General features: G+C 31.1%; 1 protein-coding gene across 1 annotated transcript; it reads right to left on the bottom strand.

The window, feature by feature from the left end:
• Positions 1 to 278: 278 nt before the first annotated feature.
• LOC102614198 (gibberellin 2-beta-dioxygenase) lies at positions 279 to 2,370 on the bottom strand. Its single transcript, XM_006467404.4, has 3 exons — positions 1,725 to 2,370; positions 1,208 to 1,562; positions 279 to 850 (listed from the first exon to the last, which is right to left on the bottom strand). The coding sequence occupies exons 1-3, from the start codon at positions 2,129 to 2,131 to the stop codon at positions 575 to 577; spliced, it is 1,038 nt and encodes a 345-aa protein (XP_006467467.1). The 5' UTR covers positions 2,132 to 2,370; the 3' UTR covers positions 279 to 574.
• Between the last annotated feature and the right edge of the window lie 9,480 nt (positions 2,371 to 11,850).

Genomic DNA, 11,850 nt, shown 5'->3' with positions numbered 1-11,850 from the left:
AATTGAATCGGGTGTGGAAATATATATATATATTGTTAATTTCATAATGTTTTATAATCCTACCGTTTTAAAATATTAAATTTCATAATATTTTAAAACCGTACAGTTTTAAAACTTTCCTGAATTATCCCACACTTTAAAATTTCAAATAAAAAAACCACTATATATAGTGTGTTATAATTTGAAAATAGTCATGTCTCACAAACATTTCAGTATTCTCTGTATGTTGTGATACCGATAAATGAATTTTTGAAAAAAAAAATAAAGAATAAAAATAGTGTAGAAATGGGAATGTTCCAATTAAAAGGACACTTAAGCAGCATCATTTTTATAAGAAACATTAAACTTACGGTGATTAAAGGAAATATAACATAATATATTTAACGGTGTATTATACATAAAGATGAGAAACTTGCATAAATAGTACATAGGTAGTAGTGGTTGCATTTAAGAACTAAGGCAGAAATTGAAAAATAAAATAAAATAAGTACAACCTATTTGTTTTCCATCTGTGGCAAGTTTTGTCCATACTTTTGAAACCTATTTAAAACTTCGACAAAAACCCTAATATTTGCTAATTTGGGGAAATTTGACCAGATCGTTTGGCAGTAGTTTTCTCAAACAGCCCAAGCCTGTGATCAGCCAACCTTGACTTGTATGCAGACATTTTGTATTCACACCATGTGAATTCCTTATACAAGCTTTCCTCTTCTTCTGCCAATAGAGTTGGTAAAGGCGCTATCTTTTCGCTCAAAGGTGGCCCTCCAAAATATATCATTGAAATTCTTGATTTGTTAGTGTCAGCCAACACTCTATGCTTCACACTTTTGAACCTCCCATTAGTCATTACCTGCATCAATCAAGCCCATGCCCACATCAGTAATAATAAATCACAATCCTTAAAACAAAGTAGTAATAATAATAATAATAATAATAAAATTCATTAAAAATATTGCCATCATAGAAATTAGAGAAGTAACTTTACCACTCAAAACTATTTTATAATTTCTAAAAACGTCTAGGTGGCTAATAAGTAATAAACCTTTTAGCTTTTGGAGAGATATAGAAGAAAAACATAAAAAGAGGCCCATAAAAGACAGTATCTAAGGAGATCAAAAAGTCCATTAACTCAAATTTTTTTTTAAAAATAATAAAAAAGGGGAGAAGAGAGAGAGAAGAAAAGGGAAGTATTGCAAAATTAATTTACCTGCAAGGCATCGCCAACATTGAGGAAGAAAGAAGATTGATCAGATGGGACTGAAACCCAAGTGCCATCTCTGAGTTGGATTTGGAGGCCAGATGTGTTGTTAGATCTTAAGACAGAAATAATTTGAGGGTCAGTGTGCTCCCCAAACCCAATCAAATTTCTACCACTCAATGCTTGCAGCTGATGATCTGGGCAAGGCGGGTAGTGGTTCAGCCTGAAGCACGAGTCACTCCTTTCATCTTTCAATAACTTGCTCATCACATTCCTTGGCGTTATGTTCAGCCCATCTGCCATCAATTCCATTACCTGATATGACATTTTCTTCACTGCTACTATGTACTCATCCACCGCACGCCTGCATACACACAACCACCAAATTAACACCATATCCATACACATGTAAGTCCAAAACTTTTAATTTTAAACTAATGAAAACCAAACAAGAAAAACAAGGAAAAGAGGTGGCTTTGTTGAATTATTATTATTATTGTTGTTGTTGTTGTTGTTATTATTATACCGGAATTTCTGTGAGCGTTCTTGGAAAATGGCAAGAGTTTTGTGGGAAGTGAGTTGAGGGTTGGCGTTGAGTAAGAGATATTCAATCCAACCAACATCACCATTAGGGCCAATTCTTTTGCTGCCATAGCCAAAAGGGTCAGGAGGGCTAGCCTTGTCTTTCTCAGACTGAGACTGACTGAAGAATTTGACAGCTTCAGCTTCTAATTTGTTCATGAGCTCCAATGACACCCCATGATTAACAACCTTGAAGAAGCCATATTCCTCACAGGCCTTTACTATTTGAGTCTTAGCTGCAGGGTCCGTGAGGTCTACTTCAGGAATTTCTGTGAACAGACTCGTCGGCTTGCATGATTTGATTAAATTTGATAAAGGGTCTAATGCTGCTGGCTGTGACTGAACCACCATGGCTACTACTTCTAATTTTTTTTCCTTTCGTTTTTTTTTTTTTTTTGTTATGAAAAACCGAAAACACAAAAGCACATAGAGAGGAGACAGAGGAGAAAGGGGGTTGATGAGAAATTCGGAAGTGGGGGTGATGATGAATTTAAATGGGTGAGGATTTGCTAATGCATGAACGACAGGGAGAGGGGGAGAAACAGAACAGAGCCGTTACTAACTATAAAGACGAGCCATCTGGCTTTGTACGTCTGCTTGGTATTTATGCTATCGAGGGCCTTAAATTCTTTTGATTTTTCTTTTTTCTTTTCTTTATTTTTTAAATTTAGATAGAAAAAGATCATCCCCTCGTCTGATTTCTTTTAATTTTTTTAAAATTTATTATTATGTATCTTTCAATAATAATATATAAATAAAATTTAATTTTTATTTATTAATTATCTATTAATAATTAAATTATTTATTTAATACATAATCAGACCAAGAGAAAATCATAATTTTATACACACACAAGACTGAAAAATCTAATGTGCAAATAACAAAGAAAAATAATATGTGTGTATATATATAATATTTTAATCTGGGCTTGTGGGGTCCCATGTCTTTGCTCCTCGATGTATCGCTCCATTGACCATAACGAGTCAATTAATTGCAATTTCAATTGCTAAGTCTATTGCCACGAGGTGTTTTGACATTGAGAGCGTGATGATTCACATTCTGTTTCCTTGGCTTTCCTTTTTCATTAATTTATTGCATGAGCATTGCTGATGTGCGGATGGTCCTAAGATGGGCTAGACTAAACTAAGTCCCATTATTTTATATATGTTTTTTTAAATTATATCTAAGAATTTATTTATTTAAAAGAGGTTACAATGCCTCGGGTTCTTTCTCATCCGAACCATAAGATGTTGATACCTTACCTAAATTATTCAAAAAAAAAAAAAATCATGTGATTTTTGTTATCATTTGGTCAATTGAAGATACTGCATATAAAGATTTCATTAAATATTGCTCTTTTTCTGGTCCCATGACAAGATTTTCATTAATATATATTTTCCTTTTCAATTTGCGTTGTGAAATTTTCAGTAATTATGTTTCTTCATTTTTTTTTTGAACGATAGGTTTCCTTTTCAATTTGCATAATAAGATTTTCATTAAATAGCAATGATTTTAAATTTAGAGGAAAATTATGAGAATGTTTACCTATTACAAGATAAAGAGTCTTTCACGATAGATAATGCTTACCAAATATGATTTGTATTTGCAGCAATTAAGCAAATTCAAGTTGGTGAAAATGTTAAATATTCAGCGGTTGAAATTGTAAAACGAGATTTTCAGGCGGCTAAAAATACAGAGTTTCAATCTAAAGCCGTAAAAATTGACTGTCAGAAAGTTGCAAGATTAGTAAACAACAAGCAGGGCAGCAAATCGAAAATTTTATGGATAATCTCCAAAGTAACAATAAAGATTTTCAACATGTAAAATATCAATGCATCTTTGAATAATTTATTGCTTATGCCCACTCCTTAGCTGAATTAACTTTAGGACACAATAGTCTTATTGTATGGCTGAACTCTACCAGCAAAGATTAAATATTTTCAGTTTTCACTGATGTGAATTAATAAAAAACTTACTTTTTATATATAAAAAAAAGGTTTGTATTGCTAAACTATAAGTAATTTTTGTCTTTAAATCCATCAAAATTTTAGCATTGTGTCTTTATTTATACGGTATGTTATCGGTTTTCCTTTTTGGCTTCAATTAAATTTCAAACCTACCATGCTTGAAAACTTCATTTTTTTATTGTGGGGGATTGTTTTATACTTTTGTTTAGTCATTAATTTTCAAATGATAATAACTTAGTGCTAGTTTAATAGTATTTAAGAGAATAATTTAGCTCATGATTTGATGATTATAAGAGAAGATAAGTGATAAGAAGAAAGAAGTGGAAATTTTTTCCATTATCTCTGATCTTGAGGGGGAAAATAAAGCGAACAAATGTAATTCACACTCATTTCATGATATAATTGGTAGAACTGCGCCCCCCCCCCCCCCCCCCCCCCCCAAAAAAAAAACAAATCGTAATATGTCACGTGTTTTAACTATATAATTAAGTAATGTAATAACTATTTTTCTCAATATCCCTCTAATTATTTCTCCCTTTTTTCAGTCGAATTATATCTTTATTTTAAGGAGAAAATTAAATGCGAAATTGGTATCAAATATCGATTGTGGTGAGGATGCGTGTAGATTTGAATCTTACTATGATGGTAAGTGATGATATTCCACTAATGGCATGCTTCAAAAAAATGGAAAACAATAATGCTCATAATTTCCTGTACATGTTTCGGCCAAGCTAAATAGCTAATCGAAAATGTCATTTTAAAGTTAAAAGAAAACCCATTTACAGAAATATAGGCACCATCAAGATAACTATGAACAATGAATCATTCCCCTACTCATGCCTTTAAAAAGTTGATGTAGACTCTGATGTGAACAAGTCATTCTCACGCCGCTGTAATCAAGTGTTTTGACCGAAAAAATCAAATACAAAAGTGAATGTGATTGATTGTATCTGGCAATCTGGCATCCTCCATTGGAACGCAGATCTCATCACTAACTTGTGAATTTTCTTTTTCCTTCCTTTATCCGTTATAAATTGACAAGCTCTCCTCTTTGTATCATTATTTAACAATAATACAACACTAAGGTGCTATTTTGTCAAACGTGAGAGCATTGTTATAATTTAAAATTATTATAATAAAATATTTGATAAATATTTATTATTTTAGTTTAAAAATTAAGTTTATTTTATTTTATATTTATATATTAAATGTTTTATAATTCTTTAGGGTTTTTTTTATAAATCATATTTATTCTGAAATGTCAATTTTTATTTGATAGTTATAAATTTTTTTTATAACAGTCGACACAACACCTTAATGCTAAACGGGCCTAAATTAAAAAATAAAAGTGCAGGCACATGTTGAAACTTGCGTTTTAAAATATGTGACTGTTTGTAATCTTCTTCCAACAATTAGTTCATTAGTATAGGAATCTAGTAAATCTATCAAAACAGACCAATTATTTACTATGATGATACCATTTTCTTATAAAAATAAAAGATAGTAAAATTTGGATTTTTTTTTTTAACAAAAAATCATCGTAAATGCATGTTGCGTAAGTAAGATCAATTAACCTCTCCTGGAATTATTACCACAAGAGTTAGGATACTAAGTGAATAGTGCTGCCTTTACGAGCCTGATCTTTCCAAGAAGCAAAACTTCGAAAGAAATGTTCCATGAAATGTCACATTAATGAAGACAAATGGTCAAATTTAATAAGATCATACATCTCGAATTTCACCGGACAAAGATTTTCACTTATCCATCCACATAGTAAACTAGGAAACTTTTTAATTTCCGCATAGTCTATTAACAAGTCGGCAACTTAATCCTGATTATGATATTGCGTATCAGAGCACGAATCTTGAATTGCTATTTAATAACCATTGGCTCGTTTATTCATTCTTGTAAAATGGGTTTTGATTTGAAAATCTTATATGATTTCCAGATTTTATAGTTAATCAATTGACGGGAAAAATTAGAAAGTCTTTAATAGGTAAATAACTTTTTATATTTAATATTATTCTTTCAAATTTGTTTATCAATTTAGAAAGTAATCAACTGAATTTACCGTGTCAAATTAAGATCAAGAGAACCCCACAAATCAAACATGTATATTAATTAATGTTGCCTAAAAGAAAAGAAACAACGAAACTGCAGAAATTTGGTCGCTTTCTTAGTGCTTGTTAAGGACGATAAACAAATAGTCAAATAAGCAGCAGTATTTTTTAATTTTGTTATAATTAATTAAGTTGCCAGTTGGAAGGCCATTTACTTGCTCCTCGGCAGCAAATTTCAATGACTTGTGTACATCGATACATTCGAATAATTTAGTCAAATTTTGAAACAACACTGTCTTCTAGAAGTCGAATGCAATATGTCTTCAAAAACGTGTGAACGCAGACTTAACATCATCAGGATAATATTTATTAATTTGTAGTTATTCTACATAACCTCAGATTGCTCGTTGCTTCCTACTCCCAACCTTGAGTGGCCAAATAAGACCGACTCTTAACAGCTTAAAAGTTGAAAGTACATTTCAACACCTGGGGAAGGTTGCAGCCTTGCAGCCACATATAAAATTATTTGTTGAATATATTTTTTTAAAATAATTTAAATTACCATTTTAATTGGGGGGTTAGCAGAAATTGTAGAAGGTTTATTTATAAAGAAGAGAAAAAAAAAAAACAGTGTCTGAAATGGAAATAACGTGCATGATAACTTAACATTTAGAAGTGGGGAAGTGATATTAAAAAAAAAAAAGGTAAAAGGGAGCAAAGGAAACATCAAGACGTGAACAAATCACTGACGCATGCCTTGTTCTCTGAAATATATAAATTAAGGCTGAAATGTTTTGTCAAGAAAATGAAACTTGCATTGAATCTGCATATTGAGTGGTCAATACAAACTCTGTTGCAAGATTGACTCATGGCTGTGAAATTGACATTTCCTTTACGGGAGTCAGAGTCTTCCTTATCTGTGAAGGGACCAGGGGCTAGCGAATGAATGACCAACCCCCTTTTGAATAATTTTAATCGATGTCATGTTACCTATTAATTATTTTTATAACAATACTAATGTAAAATTCTAGGATCAATGTTGGATTAAGCATTTAAATCTGTTTTAATTATGTCGCGTAACGTTGCCTACTTTACATGTTATATATTTATAATTATATTAAAATTTAAGTCAATGAAATTTTGACGTTGTTAGGTGTTTTGTCAAAAGGAAAATGAAAACATAGATTGCGGTGAAGGAATTATAAAAATTTAGGATCTTCCGGTGTTGCTAAATTGACCCCTTACTCAGAACATTGCTATAATTTTATGCCTCAAGTTTCAACGACTTCATCAGCGATATATTGTAAGTAAAATTATGCATTTTAAATCCTAAACAGTTGCTAAAGTCATTTTACCATATGATTAAAGTCGTACTGATAAGATAATACTAGTACAAGTCACGAGAACAATCGAGATTATTTAGCCACATGCCTTAATCAAAAAGTGATGATCCTTGCACTTATCAATCAAATCAGTGACTTTACAGACAAGCACACTTTTTTTTTTTTTTTTTGGTTTCTTTTTTGTAATTCTCAATCTTTTTCAAGATAAGAAGAAAGTTGGTAAGACACGTAATTGTGTAATATACATTAATTTACTAGTAACATGCATGTAATTTTTATTGTTTATGTTTTTTGTGTTATTAATAATAGGATCATGCTACGGTGCAACCGTACCACAGTTGCACCTAAAATTTCTCTTTAATAATAATTGTTGGTTGATGTACATTACATAATTATGTATTTTAAAAAATTTTAATATAAAAATATATTGTGACACGTCACCATAAGTTAATTTAATAACAGATGTAATATAAGTACTTCATAAAAATTTTAACAAAATAATCCTATTCGTGACATTATTGCTCATCACGCTTTATCATTTCTTAGTGTCATCATATCAATCTGTCTGTAAAAGGGTACATCAATGACAATTGTTAATGCTAGTTTTGTTAATGTCATTTTCTTCAACGATGAAATTCATATCTTCGAGATGCGTTCAACTATGAATACGGGTCGCAAAAACAAGTGGTTGCCATACAAAAATAGTGAATCTCATCGAGATGAGGATATGAATCATCACGTTCTTTTCTCTAACAGTGATGGTGTTAGTCAATGCATTGATCAAATCAAAAGATTCAATGGCAGTACGAAAATCATTCTCTGAAAACTATTTGTGGGACAAATTTTTTGGGTACAATTACTGTAACTTGTAATAGGATAGGGCTAAGTTCTAAACTGTGGGGACTCTAAGTCACAGTAGCGGTAATTTGTCAAGATGGCACGTATAATATTTTATGGAATTTTTTTTTAAAAGAATATTTCATGAGATTATGTGTTTGAAAACTTGATCATTCCTTTTTAAAAAAATCAAAAATAAAATTAATAAATAAATAAATTGATGATTGCGTTTCTGTGATTTCTTTTTTTTTTTAATATTGATTACACATCACATTTTGTGTAATATAAATATTATATTAATATTTATAATTAAATATATAATTAAAATTTATATTATTATATTAAATTTTATAAAATAAATAAATGACACTCACAGACAAAAAAATCTATGTTTTACTCAAATTTTATAAAAAAAAAAATTTATAAATTAAGTCCATAAAATTTTTTATTTTAATTAAAAAAATTTGAGTCTATAAAAATTCAAAAAACGATTCTCGCAGTCTTACTTATCTTTGAGAGCAGTAGTTTACTGTTAGGCCAAAAGCCTGTGATTCCCTATCGACTGGTAAGATATCTGTGATCTTTTGTGGGTACGTGACATTGCAAATTTTCTCCAAGAAAAAGGATATTATAAAATATCAATGCTTTTCAGCGGACTGGATAAACGACTGCCATGCAATGAATTGTTTCAGCTTTGAAATGACCAAACAATGGCTTTTCTTCAGTTCTGTTTTTGTTTTTAATTTTTATTTTAAATTAAATTACGAAGGAATCATCAATACTGAATTTTTTTTCCCTCAACTTATTATTATTTATCCTCTTTTGGGGATAAAAGAGAAAAAGAAAAAACAAATGTCGTTCTATTTTCAGACGTCCAATCCCGCAGCTTCTTTCAAAAAACTTCAAACACATATTTACACACCTGCTGAAATTCTAACCCTATGCCCACACGCACAAACAGTGGGCTGTGGAAACGTGGACGATTGGAGTCCGTCGCTTTCTCAGAGTTGTTAGATTGTGATCGGTCATTTTGGTTGTGCGCCAGTCAGCTTGGTCAATAAAGGTTATAATTTTTTTTTTCTTTTTTAATTTTTCATAAAAGTTTTTTGACTCCCTCCAATAAATTATCTATTTATTTATATTTGTTAGAAGATAACGACGGAGAAAAACTGAATTAATTTATTAGCCATAAAGATAGCAGTCTTTGTGATTTAGCATTGTTTTTGCCTAAAGAGAGTGGTTTACTTTAAAAGCTTAAAGATGGTATAGCCTGGCTCTGGGCTCTAGCGTCGAGTTATTTCAATTATGAGTGTGGTCCAAAGCCAATTGCTTCGATTGAATGAAACGTGACAAGCAAATCTTTGTGACGCTGTGGAAACTCCAGGCCAAAGAAAGAGATGGCCAGAGCACGCGGTTTGAATAAAATGGTGTAGGGTAAAGATCATATCGTATATAATTAATTATTTAAGATTCACAGTTTTATATACATGTGTGTGTGTCAGTGTGTGTGTGTGTTATATGGGTAAATCTTTAACTTCATTGTGATCTGATCTAATTTAACCACCAATTTTTCGTGTCTTTGTGGTCTGTATATATCAAAAATAGTATGAGCCCACCAAAACTTTCGTCGGACAAACTTAACTTGCTTAGCGTTAAATCCCAAATCTGAAAATGTATCGTTTACAATCTTATCACTGATCACAATCTGGTCAATGATTCTTTAGGAATACATATGGTATTTATTATTATCTTAAATTACTTTTACATCCTAAACTTTTCTTTATTTTTCTAACCTGTTACAATCCACAGATATATTAAGATCTGAAATTCGTTGATATTTTAAATATATACATTCTAGGTTACTCTAAATGTATACATTTTAGTATATCCTGGATGTCTAACAAGCACTAACTCATAAATTTATTCCCACAAATAATAAAAAAAAATTATTTTAATTTATATTATTTAGAACATGAGATTAAGAGAGCTTCAAAGGAACTGGAACTCGTGCTCTCAAGCATTTTGACTAGGTCCAACGGCTTCCCCTATGGTTAATATATTTCAAAATGAGGAAAAGAAGAAATTAAAACAGGTGAGTTGAAAGATATTAAAACAGGGGAAGCCGATCATTTTGTCAAGGGATTTTGAACTCGTACTTATATAGGTATTTAATTGATATCATTTTTTTACTGGTTTGAGTAGTTCATGCATGGCATTTTCTTTTATACGTTCACATATTTCTCTTACTTCGATCAAGTTGATTGACTTTTTGACCTAATTTTACCAAGTAGCTAAAAAATGGCATTGTGTCGTTGGCTGATTGGAAATGAGGAAAAGAAGAAATTAAAAAAAAAGTTGCAAAGTAATTAACCAATTATAGATTATTTTAGTGAAATTGTGAATTTTCTTTTTAAATAAAAGGCAAGACATGGTTAATGTTTCATTTTGAAGGAATCTTGAAAGAGAGAAATGAACATGTCACGTATACACAATATATAATTAAGTCAAAAGCAAAAAAAAAAAAAAAAAAACACATCGTTACGTTATCCGTTATCAGTCATGGGTTATCTATTCAACTGAAAGAAAAGAACACAGATGAATAGAGTGAGGAAAAATGTTGTCCGGATACGTGTATGCGGGAAACTGAAGTGTTAACCATATATCCACCGAGGTAACCAACAAACTCTTTTATTACGTTGGAAGCATACGGCAGACTGAAGTGAACTGAATGAAGAATTTTAGATCTGACTTGACACGTTAGCATGCCACGCGCTGTTAAGTTGAGCTGACACTTGCTTAGTTCGGTGCACGTAGGTACATGTTAGTGCCCAAAAAAATGCCTCGAATTTAGTTTACATGATGATGATATCAAGTTGGTTTGATTTCGGTTCATGGCCACCAAAAATAGATGCGCTAAATAAATGATATAATAATATATTATGGTTCATTCAAAAAATATATATATATATATTATGGTTGTTTTGGTGATACTATTATAGCATTTTTACCATTCGCCGCACATGCACTGATAAGAGGAACCGACAGTCTGGAAGGAGTGCAATACGGGCCACGCCGAAGCCCACCCATCACGTGTACCGGCCCAGCCGTGGCTCATTCATTGGGTGCTTCGTCATCGCACCGAGTGGTTTTCATGGCTGGGCCTCGTGTAAGCCACGACCAACGAGAATGATTTTTATTTCTGTTTCTTTTTTTTTTTTCTTTTTTTAACTCTAATCTGACGCTGTGGCGCATGGGAAATGGAAACCTAAAATCAGGCTTCCCTTTGCATGTGCCAGTAAAATGTAAATTTTGTGCCAAAACATAATCTACGTGGTAGTGCGTGTGAGCCCAGAAGATCGCTTTATCACTCCGGACTGAAACATCAGACTAGAAACCTCGGGACAATTTTCTTATATTTTATTTGCTTGTTTCTTTGTCCAATCAATTAAAAAATAAATTAAAACATGCGATAATCAAAATAAAATAGCTCACGTCATTAGGATGTCAGCATTAGACCAGCACTTCGTTTGCATTGCACCAAGACCTTGTGTTAAAATGGGGAGAGATTCAGAGCTCGTTGGGGATTGATTTTGAAATGTTCTAAAGTGATTTTAAAAAGTTAAAAAAATATTTTAATGTTTAGTAAATTTTTTAAAAAATTAAATTTTGGTAAAAAAAAAGAAAAAAAATGTAGCTTTGCAAAATTATATTTTGAAAATTAATTATATTTTTTATATATTACAATCATATTTTATAAAATTCCATGTATATCCTTTTACATATTACGAAAATTTAAAATTATCATTAGTCAATTAAGAAATAAAATCATTAAATTTAAAGAGATCATTTTATTACCAATTATA

Source organism: Citrus sinensis, chromosome 2, assembly GCF_022201045.2.
Source record: "Citrus sinensis cultivar Valencia sweet orange chromosome 2, DVS_A1.0, whole genome shotgun sequence".
Taxonomy (NCBI): domain Eukaryota; kingdom Viridiplantae; phylum Streptophyta; class Magnoliopsida; order Sapindales; family Rutaceae; genus Citrus; species Citrus sinensis.
The sequence above is the reverse complement of the archived record's forward strand: the minus strand, read 5'-3'. Positions and strand labels throughout refer to the sequence as shown.